At 38.2% G+C, this 15309-nt stretch overlaps 2 protein-coding genes across 3 annotated transcripts in view; both read right to left on the reverse strand.

Annotated features, from left to right (window-relative positions):
* The window catches only part of UNC13B (unc-13 homolog B (C. elegans)), a 234659-nt gene that overhangs the window by 146137 nt on the left and 73213 nt on the right, over positions 1–15309 (reverse strand). For both annotated transcript variants that reach the window (XM_011950473.1, XM_011950472.1), the window contains exons 6-7: positions 13214–13287; positions 2629–2686 (exon numbers count right to left, since the gene is read on the reverse strand). In XM_011950473.1, coding sequence (XP_011805863.1) covers positions 2629–2686; positions 13214–13287 — 132 coding nt within the window. The remainder of the gene's footprint in view (positions 1–2628; positions 2687–13213; positions 13288–15309) is intronic.
* LOC105517787 (60S ribosomal protein L29-like) lies at positions 13454–14078 on the reverse strand. Its single transcript, XM_011950470.1, has one exon. The coding sequence runs from the start codon at positions 14051–14053 to the stop codon at positions 13586–13588; it is 468 nt and encodes a 155-aa protein (XP_011805860.1). The 5' UTR covers positions 14054–14078; the 3' UTR covers positions 13454–13585.

Raw genomic sequence — 15309 nt, forward strand, 5'->3', positions numbered from 1 at the left:
TTTGCTAGCACAATAGGGTGACTATGGTCAACAATAATTTATTACACATTTTTAAATAACTAAGAGTATAACTGGAATATCTGTAACACAAAGAAATGATAAATGCTTGAGGTGATGGATACCCCATTTACCTCGATGTGATTATTACACATTGTACGCCTGTATCAAAATACTCACGTATTCCATAAATACCTACTAGGTACCCATAAAAATTAAAAATTAAATAAAATTTTTTAAAATATAAAAAAAGGCTTTCAAAATATTTTGGGGGACAATTAGGGAGTTCTTAATATAGACTGTATTATAGACAATATTACTGTATCAGTCTTAAATTTCTTGATTGTGATCATGGTATTTCAGTTATGTTGACTTTCCTAGCTCTTAGGAGAAACATGCTGATGTGTTATAGCGTGTGCAGCTTATATTCAAATGATTCATAAAATACTTGTATTTTTGTGTATGTATGTATGGAGACAGAGACAGAGCAACAGGAGAGAAAAATAAGAGGGGGATGAGGGAAAGAGCAAATCTGGTAAAATGCTTGTCACTAAACCTAGTAAAGGGTAATGAGTGCTCTTGGTACTGTGCTTTCAACTTTTATTCTAAGAGATTTTATTTCTCAAAATAAAAATATATGAGGAAGCAGGCAAAAGACAAGAATGGCTTATTCATAGAAAAATAACATAGACTGTAAACACGTGAAAAATGTATGAGAATAAAGTTGCTTGATTATTTAAGGTTTTTTATTTCCTCCTGCCCTCTTGGCATTTGCACTTTAATCACTTCAATTGCATTTCATCAATGAGATCTGGAAGGAGTAGGAAGTGAAATCTCAATCATTACATTTTGCTTCTCATTAGCAGTCCTAGAAAAAGGTTTAAAAGATTAAATCAATCAAAATGAACTCATTACAATGAGTTTTGAAAAGGACCTGTAAACCTGAAAACTTGGTTTTCAATTCAGATTCTTCTGACCTCCTATGACCTTAAATGTTCGGCCCTAAATAGCAAAAAACAAAAGTTAGTAATAAATCATATGAAAAATAGGTTTTCTTTAAATAAAGAAAAAAAAATGTTCACCTCTACCATTGGCCTTTACTTTTATCAGGAAAGTGGGCCTATAGAATGTACCAAATTGAAGGCAACCAACCAAGTCACAAACCATGGACACAGGTTTTCCTTTTCAGAAACAATATTAAGGAAGCAATATAACACAGTGGTTCACACAGAAGTAGGGGCTACTAAGTCAGGTTTTCTGTGTTTGAATATTTACTTCACCAGTTACTAGCTATGTGATTTGTGGCGAATTACTCAGTCTATTTATGCTTCAGTGTCCTGATCTCAAAAATGGGAACAACAGTAAAATCTGTCTTAGGGGTGTTGTGAAGTTTAAAAAAGTTAGAATACTTAAGGTCTCAGAATGGCATCTGGCATACTGTAAGACCTCAATAGTGTTAGCTGCTATGATTTGTTTGTTTTGAAACATGGTCTTGCTCTGTTGGCCAGGCTGCAGTGCAGTGGCACAATCATGGCTCACTACAGCCTTGATTTCCCAGGCTCAAGTCATCCTCCCACCTCAGCCTCCCAAGTATCTGGAACTACAGGCACGTGCCACCACACCTGGTTAATTTTTTTTTTTCCTGTAGAAATGAGATCTCAGTATGATGCCAAGGCTGCTCCTGGGCTCAAGCAATCCTCCTGCCTCAGCCTCCCAAAGTGCTGGGAACCATGCCTAGCCTATAGTTCTTATTATTGCTAATATTACAACAACAAATGATACAATCATTACCATCATCTTCAACTTATAGTTGATGGAGTTTGGCATGAGATTCAGAAAAAACAGAGTAACATAAAAGTATCACAATCCCCCCCCTACTCACATACACACACCTACACACACGTACACACATCACAGGTTGGAAAAGTGAAATAGATCAGACTCTAAGTCAGTCCTTTAGTGTCCCAAGCTGTTTTGAGGGAAACTGAGGAGAAGGTAACAATATACCAAAAATGTATGGCTCATTTCAAGAAGTAATCTGTGTGATCTTAACAAATCAATCTCAGGAGAAATAAGTCAATCATTTATCAAATTTTATTGAGGTGTACTATGCGTCAGGTGTTGAGTCAAATGCAAAGAACAGAAAATGGAACAATGTCTGTGTCTTTTAAAACTTGGTGTTCATGTCAAAGAAACATACATATGTCATATGATGGATGTGCACATGGAACAGTGGAAGCACACAGGAGAGACCTAAGTTAGACTTGGGGGAAGCAGAAAACAGCACAAAGATTACCCAGAGTGATGATATTTAAGCTGAGCCTTAAAGAATAACAACAGGTAAACAGGGATAGAGGGGGTCAAATCATTCCTTCAGGGGTAGAAGCTAGCAAATGTAGAAAAAAAGATGAGCCCTACTCCCCTGCCTATAGCCATACAAAACCAAAAAACTTCTCCCTAAAGCTAAAAGACAGATAGCCATCAGAGGAAGGCACCTGAACAGATGTGCTTCAGGAATATCTTCTGCTTACACACATGACATCCCCACCCTCCCCAGCTCAGAATAACCCATATTCGGAGAAGCAACAGAAAGCTACAATTAAGAGATTCGTAGACAAGTTTCTCACTTACAACACTGGGCGGCAGCAGTGGGCAATGGCTTCCTCTGGCTTTCTTCTTGACTAGAATACTAGAAGCAGAAAGGAGAAAATAAATAAATAAATACAATCAGAAGCCCAAGTAAAGAGAGGGAAAAAATCACAGCTACCTATAAAAAAGTTTAGTGTTTGGAGACAAAATTTTTATTGAACAGAAACAGAACATCCTGCTCCTATTTTCTCTGTGTGATCCTGACATAGAGGCCAGACTATCGGTTATGGCCCTGGCCAAGTGAGACAGGCTAAATACAGCAGGACAATGAAGGACTGTCCTGACCAAGGGCACCTGGGCACCCACTCAGCTCTGCCAGGCAGCTGTAGAAGGTTTGGTCTTAGAATCCTTAGAATATTTCAGAGTCCTCTGAGTTTTCCTAGAGCTAATGTTTAGGAGATTTCCCTATTCAGGTGATGCAAGTGACAACCTATCTGGGGTTATTTTCTCATTTTTAAGTAATAGTGCTTCTTTGCTCATAAGGTCACATGGGAAATAAGTGGAAATGCTTACCTAAGCATGTGGTGCAATATCTGGTATCTACAAGAGTTCCTCTCCCACTAGCACTGTAACCTCTGCCATCTCACTCACCACGACCACCACAAAAACAAGTACACGGTACTGAAGACATAAGAAAATGTTCCACAAAAGGAAAAGAATTATGTCCAAATCTTGAGGATGGGCCCGATTTAGAAGGCAAAACAGAAAGAGAAAGGCACAAACAAATCAACAGAGTCTGGAAGACAGTGAGGACAGTCTGGTTCAGAGTCCATTGGAGAATTAGAAAAATGTATCTTTGGCCGGGCACAGTGGCTCATGCCTGTAATACCAGCACTTTGGGAGGCCAAGGCAGGTGGATCACCTGAGGTCAGGAGTTCGAGACCAGCCTGACCAACATGGAGAAACCCCATCTCTACTAAAAATACGAAATTAGCCGGGCATGGTGGCACACGCCTGTAATCCCAGCTACTAGGGAGGCTGAGGCAGAAGAATTGCTTGAACCTGAGAGGCGGAGGTTGCGGTGAGCCGAGATCGTGCCATTGCACTCCAGCCTGGGCAACGAGAGCAAGACTCTGTCCCAGAAAAAAAAAGAAAAGAAAAATGTATCTTGGCCAGCAACTTGCAAACATGAGATTTGGAGTTCTCATCCTGACCTGGTCACTTATTCATAAGCTATGAGATCCGAGGCAAGTCAGAGCTTATCTAAAACTGCCAATGAATGAGTTACTTATTAACTCAACAAATATTGATTGAGTATCCACTATGTACAAAGCCTTGTTCTAGCACTGGGAAAACAGAATTTGTAAATCATGGTAAGAATTCGAACTTTTCTAGTGTGCTGAGAAGCCCTTTTGGGTTTTAAGCATGAGAGGATTATGATTTGATTACACTTTTAAAAGATCTGGCTGCTGTATGAGATGAACTTTAGGGAACACTAGGGGAAATAGAGTAATTATTGCAACAATCCAGACAAAAGTTAATGGTGTTGTACAAAACATTATGAGTATCAGTAGTTAAGAGCATTTCAAATGGTTGGGATCCAAAATACAAAACACTTTTTGTATATAAATACACTTTATAAGCAATAAAGTATGGTACAAATGTCAGAGGTAGATACTCCTATTACTAATTTCCATGGAGAATAAGAAAAGTCAAGCACAGTGTAAACAATATGATAGCACTAGCAAAACTGCCAATAACAAAAATGTTCAAAACATCTTTTTTTAGACAGATTCTCGCTCTTTCGCCCAGGCTGGAGCGCTGTGGAGTTATTTCGGCTCACTGCAACCTTCGCCTCCCGAGCAATTCTTGTGCCTCAGCCTCCCGAGTAGTTGGGATTACAGGCGTGAGCCACCACACATGGCTAATTTTTGTATTTTTAGTAGAGATGTGGTTTCACCATGTTGGCCAGGCTGGTTTTGAACTCCTGACCTCAGGTGATCCACCTGCTTCGGCCTCCCAAAGTGCTGGGATTACAGGTGTGAACCACTGCGCCCAGCCAAGTTCAAAACATCTTGAAGGTCAAACATCCACTCCAAAGTAACAAAAGGACTTGGTTATAAATAATAGCCACTACAAATAATTATGATTTTTATAAACAGTACATAGACATAACCATGAGGAATCCCAAAATTTTAAGTATTAAGAAAAATTCAGACCTAAGAGATCAGAGTAGACATTTTCAGAAGCTATATTTAATGAATCTGTTCCAGGTCCAAAACAGAAAGCTTAAGTCCAACTAGAGTATAATTAATAATGTTAAGATGGCTAAGAAAAAAGCTACAAAATCTATCTACAAAAAACAGACAAGGATAGTAGAAGAAAGGAAAATTACAGGCCAATTTCAATTACGAATATAGAGACATCCTAATTAATAGATTACAAGGCCAAATCTGTCATATAAGTGTGTAATATTCATATGTGAATATGTATGTATATGTGTGCATACATATATATGTTAGCATATACATGTACATATATCCTGTCCAGGTGGATAGTAAATGCTAGGCCAGTTCAATATCTGAAAATCTACTCATGTAATTCACCATATTAAACAGATCAAAGGAGAAAAACTATGTGATCTAAAAGATGCAGAAAAAGATTTGATAAAACCCCATACTTTTTCATGACAAAAATGCTTAGAGAATAAAAAAGAAAATAGAATTTCCTTAATCTGATAAAGAGTATCTACCAAAATCAATGGCAAACAGCATACTTTAAAACTTATAAAGCAGTCCCCTTATAGTCAGAAGACGGACAAGGCTCTCCAGTCTCACAATGTTAAAAATTATACTAGATGTCTTAGTCATTGAATGTTTTAAATAAAAGGTCATGAGAAATAAGAAAAGTCTGAGAAAATAACAACCAAGAGAAGCCTAAGGAGACATGACAACTAAGTGTAAAGCAATATCCTGGATGAGATCCAATAACAAAAACAAAAAAGATACAAGGTAAAAACTAAGGAAATCTGAATAAACTATGGAATTTTAGCTATTTTTTAGCTAACAATAAAACAAATAAAAAATTCTCTTTAGCTAATAATAATGTATCAGTATTAGTTCATTAACTGTAACAAATGTATCATACTAATGAAACTGCCTTTGCAAAAATCATAACTAAGGAAAGTATGACAGAGAAAGAAATCAGACCTAACCAGTTCCATCTTGCTTCTAATCTTTAAGCTGTCCTTGTTCATTCCTGGGCATAGGCTGAACTAACTTGATAATAGCCCTTTTCCAAAAAGAACCCCTTCTTGCCTGGGGACCACACTGCCTTTGCAGGACTAACAAATTAGCTACAAGATTAGAAATCACTTTAGGGGTCATGCAGCCTCTGGCTCCAAGAGTGTCCAAGAGTCTGAACCTCCCCAAATTGCTCCTGGGAATAACATCACTATTATAAAACCTAAGATCAGTGCTTGGGATATCTTGCAAACCCTGCACCAGATGGATCAGCTGACACCACCCGTCTGGCCCAACCAGTTCTGCCATCCCACCCAGGAACAGAAGACAGCAAGAAAAACTCACTTCTACCTGCTATCATTCCATCTCCAACCTAACCAATCAGCATTCCCCACTTCCCAAACCCCTACCTGCCAAATTATCTTTAAAAACTCTGATGCCCAAATGCCCCAGGAGACTGATTTGAGTAATAATAAAACTGCAGTCTCCTGCCCAGCTGGTTCTGAGTGAATTACTCTTTCTCCACTGCACCTTCCCTGTCTTCATAAATCAGTTCTGTCTAGGCAGCACACAAGGTGAACCCATTGGGCAGTTACACTAATGTAAGATGTTAATAACAAGGGAAACTATAAGATGGGGTGGGGGAAGGGATGAATATCTGCTCAACATTTCTGTAAATCTAAAACGTCTAAAAAATGAAGTCTGTTAATGAAAATATATGTATAAACAGGCCTGGCACAATGGCTCATACCTGTAATCCCAGCACTTTGGGAGGTCAAGGTGGGCAGATCACCTGAGGTCAGGAGTTCAAGACCAGCCTGATCAACATGGTGAAACCCCATCTCTGTTGAAAATACAAAAATTAGCCAGGCATGGTAGCACATGCCTGTAACCCTAGCTACTTGGGAGGCTGAGGCAGGAGAATCACTTGAGCCCAGGAAGTGGAGACCGCAGTGAGCCAAGATCGTGCCATTGCACTCCAGCCTGGGTAAAAGAGTAAGAATCTAAGAAAAAAATATATATTTTATATATATTTATATAAAATGTATAAACAATCCAAACACGTAGAAACATAAAGCGTAAGGACTGGAAGGAGAATAAAAGCTAATTTAAAGATGCAAAACCTAGTTACATAGAAAATCTAAGGGAATCTCTAAACTATTAGAACTATTAGGGGTTGATGAATAAGATCAATACTTTAAAAAGATGAGTAGCAAAGCATTTACTTATAATAGTAATGTGATAACCAACTAGACAGTGTAATTTTTAGAATGTACCATTTGCAACAATTAGGAAAAAAAAATCTAACAAAACTAGTATAACACTTACATGGAGAAAAAATATCTTCCCCCCGCTATAGTCTGAAAACTTGTATCCCACCACCCCTGCCCCCACCAAAAATTCACCTGTGTGATGATACTAGGAGGTAGGGCCTTTGGGAGATGATTAGGTCATGAGGGTGGAGCCTTCATGAATGGCATAAGCACCCTTATAAAAGAGACTCTAGAGAGCATGCTTCCATCACATGAGAATACAGCAAGGTGCTGTCTATGAACCAGGAAATGGGCCCTCATCGGACAATGAATGTGCCAGTGCCTTTATCTTGGACTTCCCAGTCTCCAGAACTATAAGAAATAAGTCTCTGTTGTTTATAATCTATCCAGTTTGCATTTTTATAGCAATCCAAATAGACTAAGACATCCCCTATAGCACTTCTCAGCTTCTAATACCCAACTATATTTATTATATTTCTTGCTTACTGTCTGATTCTGCCTATGTGATCCATGAGGGCAGGGATCTTCAACTTCTGATGTATATTAAACACAGAATAGTGCATGGTACATGGTGCTTAATAATTGGTTTGGTGAATGAATAAATCTCACCAATAAACAGGGAAATACAAATTAAAACAATTTCTATACTCATTAGATTAACAAAAATTTAAAATCTGATAACATCAAGTATCAGTAAGGAAACAGTGAAACAGGAAAAGGGTAAATGTAAATTGGTACAATCACTTTAGAGAGCAATTAAGTAATATCTAGTAAGGTTTAACAGAGCATATCCTACAACCAAGCAACTATCCTTCCAGGTATACACCCAGAGACTCTCTCAGATATAAGCATAGAGAAACAGGTTCATAAATGTTCACTGCAGCATGCATTTATAACAGTGAAAACCTAATTGCCCATGAGTAGGAAAAGTAATACAATGTGGTACAATCCAACTCTGTAAAGTGGTAGATGCGCAAGTCAGTCTTGATTAGCGCTTCTAGGCCCACGAGGTGTATGGGAAATGTTATACACTGTAGAATAAAAAAGTTAGACTCTATATTGTATTTTAAAATGATTTTGCAGCAAGTGTGATGAAATCTTAATAATTATTGAATCTTAGGGATGGGTATACACATGGGTTTCCTTTTATTTTTCCTATATTTGTATGTATACTTAAATGTTTTTCATAATAAAAATAGAAAAACAGAAGAGACAGAAGCCAACTTGAAGAAACTCCCATTGACCAAAGATGAGATCATTTTAGTATCAAAAACAATGTCCAGCCTGGGCAACATAGTAAGACCCCATCTCCACAAAAAATTTAAAAACTAGCTAGGTGTTTTTAAACCTGAGTCTCCTGTAGTCTCTGCTACTTGGGAGGCTGAACTGGGAGGATCACTTGAACCTAGAAATTTGAGGATGTAGTTAGCTATGATTGTGCCACTGCACTCCAGCCTGGACAACACAGCAAGACCCTGTCTCCAAAAAAGAATGATTGCAATGGGTTGAAATACATGATCAAATATACCCAAATTTATAAATACATAGTAATATTCCACTTAAAAAAGAAAACAACTTACTGGTCACCTTGAGAAGTTGCTGAGGTGAAAGTTTATTATTCTAAAAATAGATAAGAGAATGTTTTTCTTATAAAGACTGTATTTCAGTGAACCAAATAGCTGGTAAATTTTTTTTATAGACAAATCATAGCTAATAAACGCTGAAGGGATAATATAATTAGGCTATCAGGCCAGTCACAATGGCTTCTGCCTGAAATCCCAGCACTTTGGGAGGCCGAGGTGGGCAGACCTTTAGAGGCAGGAGTTCGAGACCAACCTGGGTAACAAGGTGAAACCTTGTCACTACAAAAAAATACAAAAATTAGCCAGGCATGGTGGTGCATGCCTGTAATCTCAGCTACTCAGGAGGCTGAGAAACTCGGGAGGTGGAGGCTGCAGCGCCACTCCAGCCTGGGGGACAGAGTAAGGCTGTCTCAAAAAAATAAAAATAAAAGAAAGAAAGAAAACCATCATTTTTCAGACTCTAACAAAATAATCATCATCATTTGCAGCTAAAACCACTAGCTAAAAGGCTGATGGAAAAATATCATAATGAATGAAATGGGCTGACGATACTTGAATCCACTGTTGAATTTTAACATCACGCCTGTCACAAAAGTGAACTACAACTTAGTCTTCAAATAGATGCACTTTTCAGTTTAAAGGAAGTAAGAGAGATAAAGGAACACGGTAAATAAAACCTGGGGACACAATCAGCAAAATCCACAATGTGCAGAATTCTACAAAACAGATGAGGGTAAGTAAATGATTTTACAACTAAAATTATTTAAAGAGCTGAGCTTGGTGTCTCATGCTTGTAAACCCAGCACTTTGGGAGGCTGAGGTGGGCAGATTGCTTGAGCCCAGAAGTCTGAAATCAGCCTGGGCAAATGGTGAAACACCATCTCTACAAAAAAATACAAAAATTAAATAAAGTAAAATGATTTAAGAGACATGACAGCCAAATGAGCACATCTTATCTGGCTCTTGAAATGAAAAAATTAACTATGCAAAAACATCTTCTAGATAATAAAGGAAATTGAAAAGACTAGGTAGTGGATGACACTAAGAAATTGTTAAGTTCAACATGATAATGGCATTGTGGTTTTTTTAAAAAAGCATTATCTGTTAGAGATCTATACTGACATATTTATGGGTGAGACAAGATAATACCTAGGCTTGTTTTTTGTTTTTGATACGGAATCTTGCTCTATCACTCAGACTGGAGTGCAGTGATGTGATCTTGGCTCACTGTAGCCTCTGCCTCCCGAGTTCAAGCGATTGATTCTCCTGCCTCAGCCTCCCAAGTAGGTGGGACTCCAGGTGCCCGCCACCACGCCCAGCTAATTTTTGTATTTTTAGTAGAGACAGGTTTTCACCATGTTGGCCAGGCTGGTCTTGAACTCTGACCTCAAGTGATCTGCCCACCTTGGCCTCCCAAAGTGCTGGGATTACTAGCATGAGCCACCACACCCAGCCAGATTGGTTTTAAAATACTCCAGCAAAAAAAGGGAAGAGTAACTGTATTTTTTCATGTTTCAAAATTTCCATAATAAAAAAATTTTTAAATGGAAAAGCAACCAAAATGAGATAACACTTCATACATGCTAAGAATGGAAGAATGGATATAATAAAAAAGATAATAACAAGTGTTGACATGGATATGAAGAAATTGAAACCTTTATACACTGCTGGTAAGAGTATAAAATGTCACAGCCACTTTGGAAAATAGTCTGGCAGTCTATCAGTTAAATACAGAGTTACCATGTGATCTAGCAATTCCGCTCCCAGGTCATATCCAAGAGAAGTGAAAAGGTATGTCCACACAGAATTTTGTACATAAATGTTCAAAGTAGCATTATCCATAACAGCTAACAAGTAGAAACAACCCAACTGTCCATCAACTAATGAATGAATTTAAAATGTACTACATCCATACGATGGAATGTTATGTGGCAATAAAAAGGAATTTATTTACATGCTAAAACATAAATGAAACCTTGAAAACATTATGCTAAGTGAAAGAAAACAAACGACCCCATGTCATATAATTTCATTTATAAGAAATGTGCAGACTAGGTCCATAGAGACAGAAGGATGATTAGTGAGTGGATAGGGCTGAGGAGGATAGGGAAGAATGGAGACTGATGGCTAAAGGCACAGGGTTTCTTTATGGGACAATGAAAATATTCAAAATTGTGGTGATATCCATGGGCACAACTATGAAGCTAGTAAAAGCCACTGAATTGTAAGCTTTAAATGAGTGAACTGTAAGGTATATACAAATTATATTTCAATGAAGCTGCTAAAAAGATAAATAGCATAGTGGAAGAAGGATGAAAGATAAAAACTTAGTGAGTGCCATACACTAGAATAAAAACAGAAGGCAAAAATCTGATTTGGAGTTGTGGTGACATCCATAGGGCACAACTATGAAGATACTAAAAGCCACTGAATTGTAAGCTTTATATGAGTGAACTGTACAGTATATACAAATTATATTTCAATAAAACTGCTAAAAAGATAAACTGTACAGTGGAAGAGAGGATGAAAGATGAAAACTTAGTGAGTGTCATACCCTACAATAAAAACAAAAAGCAAAAATCTGATATGCAGTTGGGAACCACAGACCAAGAACCATTATTAGAACTTATAAAATTCCACAATTTTTGTATAAGTTATATCTGGTTTTCAAATTGTTTTAGTCCCTTCTTCTGATTCTGCATAATGACACACAGTAAAGCCTATAAAACAAAAAAAGTACAACATGCTTCTTTATCAGGAAAACAAAGATGATGGCAGTCTGAAAGGTTCAGTACCACTCCACAGCCAGGCTTGGGACGAACAAAAACACAAAGTAAAGTAGATGCAAAAAAAAGCAGAAATGCTCAGAGTTACTAAGTGGAGAAGGAGGACTGGAGCTTTCAACAACAAAGAAAATTTGGGATGCTGGTGTGGGCATGAGAAGAGTTATACAGTTTAATAACAGAAAGCCTACCAAGAATAAAAGAGGTAAGGGAAAACCCTGAAAAGAGTAGATGTTGCTTGTCCCAAATGCCATTTCTTCATCTTTCATTTAACTCACTGTGGGTTGAACTATGTCCTACAAGATATGTTAGACTTCTAACCCTAAGTATCTGTGAATATGACCTTATATTGAAACAAGGTCTCTGCAGACATAATCAAATTAATTCAATAACTAGTGTCCTTATAAGAAAAATGGAAATTTAGACACAGACACACAGAGACAGGAGAATGCATTGTGAAGACACAGACAGACACACAGGGAGGCATGTGACAACAAAGGCAGAGACCAGAATGATACATCTACAAGCTAAGGAACAGCAAGGACTGCCAGCAGCCATCAGAGGTAGAAGGGTATAGGATGCTTCCTCCTTCAGAGCCTCCAGATGGAGCTGAACTGATCTTGCTGACAGCCTAATTTCAGACTTCCAGTCTCCAGAACTGTGTGAAAACAAATTTTGGTTGTTGTAAGTTACCTAGTTTGTGGAACTTTGCTACGGCAGCTGTAGGAAACAAATACAATCATCAAACCACTGCATTTTGGCTTTATGTACTAGTCTATGGACGTGTACTCGTCATCAATCACCAAATCCAATAGCTCTATTTCATAATTCACTTGTTTTAACATGGGCTACTGTCAAGAATTTCTGCCTTGGATCTGTTTTTTTCTTTGTTCCATGAATCTTTCCTGGTTATCTTATTCTCGCTCTTTAAGGTTGCCCTTTCTCAGTCTCTTTTGTTTCTCAGAATTCTATGTTTAAGGTTTCCCAAGATTTTGTTCTTGAATCCTGTCTCCATATGCTCTACCTGAGGAAGTTTTTCCTTTCCTATGACTTCAATTGTTTCTAATATATTAATGAAGCTCTATGCCTACAGCTCCCTACCCCATTCAAACCTCAGCTTCACATTATCTCATGAAATTGTTTATCAAAAATTTCTGCTGAAATATCCTCTGGCACTCAAAGTATATCTTACAATCAGACCCATTTTTTAGTAGCCCACATGTCCAAAATAAACAAATTTATCATCTTTTCCCTCCCTCAGCAATAACAAAAATATTCTCCAATCCTGATGCCCCAGGTTGAGCTGAATGTGTTCTCTTATACACACCAGCCTCATCGCTGGAGGTAAGTTAGGACTGGCAAGACCAAACAATGCAATAGTCTAAACATCCTCAAAAACAGGACACAAATAAGAATAATATCCAAAAATGTGGGAGACAGTAGAAGCAAAAGAAATGCCTCCAACTCACACACAAAAGAAGACAGATTCCCTGGTGCAAGCTCCTTCCCTAACAGTCCAGAACCAGACTAGTACCACAGAATGGGAGAATGGGAAGAATAGAATAAATGGGAGATGGGACCTTCTAGTGACATTTCAGGAAATCTTCTAGCTGTCTTTTTTCTTTAACGCAATTTAAATGATTTCATTCTCAGGACAACAGGCTCTTGGACCCCTTCCTGGTCAACCTATAGAGCATTGGAGATTTCCCCCTATCCCTCTATACTGCAAATAAGGCTGCTCCTACCTCATTGTCAGCTCCCAAGGCATTGATTTGCTCCCATTTGTAGGTCCAATATCTGGCTTCCTCCTCTGGGATATCTATCATTAAAAAAAAGAAGAAGAAGAAGAAGAAAAAGAAAAGAAATCACATCAGCAGGTAATAAATCATCAGCAGATAATACTTTATTCAGTCTAATGACTGAAGTCAGAGGATAGTAGTGATGCACAAGTTTTTTTTTTTTTTTTTTTTCCCATAGACAGAGGCTAACAAATCCTGCCTCAGGTTTATTTGTACAAACAGCACAGGAGGACCCTAGCCCCATGCAGATAGCAGCCCAGAGGTGGGGGTGGGGGGTCGCACCAGTCCTTCTGTCCTCACGTTGGCACACAGAGATACCTACTCTGTAGCCTTTGTAGTGGCCTGGGCACCTTTGGGAGCCTGAGCTGGAACTGAAGCTGGAGCTGCAGCCTGAGCCTTGGTTTGATCCTTGGCCTTGGCCTTTGGCCGGCACAGCCGGAGCCCCTTGGCAATGAGAGCACGAGCACGCTTCCCAAGCTTGGGGTGGGCAATGTAGGCAAGTCGATCAAGCTTGCGGCTGACACCCTTTGGGATCTTGGGCTTAACCTCCTTGGGCTTTACAAGGGCCTTGACAGCCTCGGCACGTGCACTCATGGCCTTGGCATTGTTGGCCTGCATCTTCTTTAGGCCCTTCTTGTTGTGCTTCTTGGCAAAGCGCATGTTCCTCAGGAACTTGGGGTCCACCCCCTTAAGAGATTCGTATCTTTGTGATCGGGGTTTCTTGATACCATTTCTGTGCCATTTTCGGGACTGGTTGTGTGTGGTGTGGTTCTTGGACTTGCCCATGTCTGCACCTTTAGCCGCGGCTCCCCGATGCACAAGTTTTAACTGGTGGTTTGGTTCTTGTCATGAACATTATCTCTACTCTTCACAAAAGCCAATACAATGTACATTATTCCTATTGTTGTTTTATAGATGAAGAAGCTGAAGTTCAGAGTGGTAAAATAATCTGGCCAGGGTGACAGTTTATAAAGAGATGAGCCATGATTCAAAACATGGTTTGTATGATTCCAAAAACTACATTCTTTCTATGTAACCATACTACCTTCCCCTCAGTAAGACCAAAACTATTCAAAGGATTACTTAGAAAAAAAGTCACATGCTGAGATATTGAGATGCTCAAAATTCAAAGGTTTTCTCCAAAAAAAATTAAAAGTAGAATTACCATGTGACAGTTCTCCCACTTTGAATTATATATATGAAAGAGGTGAAAGCAGGATCTCAAAGAGATATTTGTACACCCAAGTTCCTAGTAGCATTATTCACAATAACCTAGAGTTGAAGCAACCCAAGTGTCCACTAATGGATGAAAAGATTAACAAAATGAGAGACTTGCATACAGAGCATTATTCAGCCTTAAAAGGAAGAAAATCCTGCCACATGCCATAACGTGGATAAACTTTGAGGACATTACACTAAATGAAATAAGTCCATCACAAAAAAAGACAAATACTGTATGATTCACTTATGTAAGGTAACTAAAGTAGTGAAATTCACAGAAAAGAAAGAATGGTGGTTGCCAGTGGCTGTGGGGAGGGGAAAATGAGAAGTTGTTTGATGGGGCCAGAGTTTTAGTTTTGCAAGGTGAAAAAGTTCTGGATATCTGCTGCACAACAATGTAAATGTACTTAACACTAGTGAACTGTACACTTAAAAATGGTTAAGATGCTAAATGTTCGGTTATGTCTCTTACCACAATTAAAAAATTTTTAAAAAGAAGCTATTAAAAAATACTCCATAGGTTTTATGCCTGGAAAATATTAGATGATCAAATATTTGCTAAGTGAGTCACTAACTGAAAATATTTGAATTCTTAAAAAATAATGGTATAATGGTATATCCTCATTTCTAAATATTTTAAATTGACTATAACAACTTATCCCCAAAACTCACCTGTTAAAAACATCAAGTATGACCATATTACCAGCAGTAAAGAGAAACACTCAGGCAATATATGGATCATATCAACTTCAGAGACATTTAAACAGATACACTTTCTAGTAGCCCACATGAATAAAGCAAATATAGCCCTTTCCTTTCTC

The sequence above is a fragment of the Colobus angolensis genome, unplaced genomic scaffold (genome assembly GCF_000951035.1).
Source record: "Colobus angolensis palliatus isolate OR3802 unplaced genomic scaffold, Cang.pa_1.0 Scaffold308, whole genome shotgun sequence".
Lineage (NCBI taxonomy): Eukaryota > Metazoa > Chordata > Mammalia > Primates > Cercopithecidae > Colobus > Colobus angolensis.

What these genes read in the sequence shown, in the direction of transcription:
- LOC105517787 (XM_011950470.1), bottom strand. Translation starts at nt 14,053, where the DNA reads ATGGGCAAGTCCAAGAACCACACCACACACAACCAGTCCCGAAAATGG.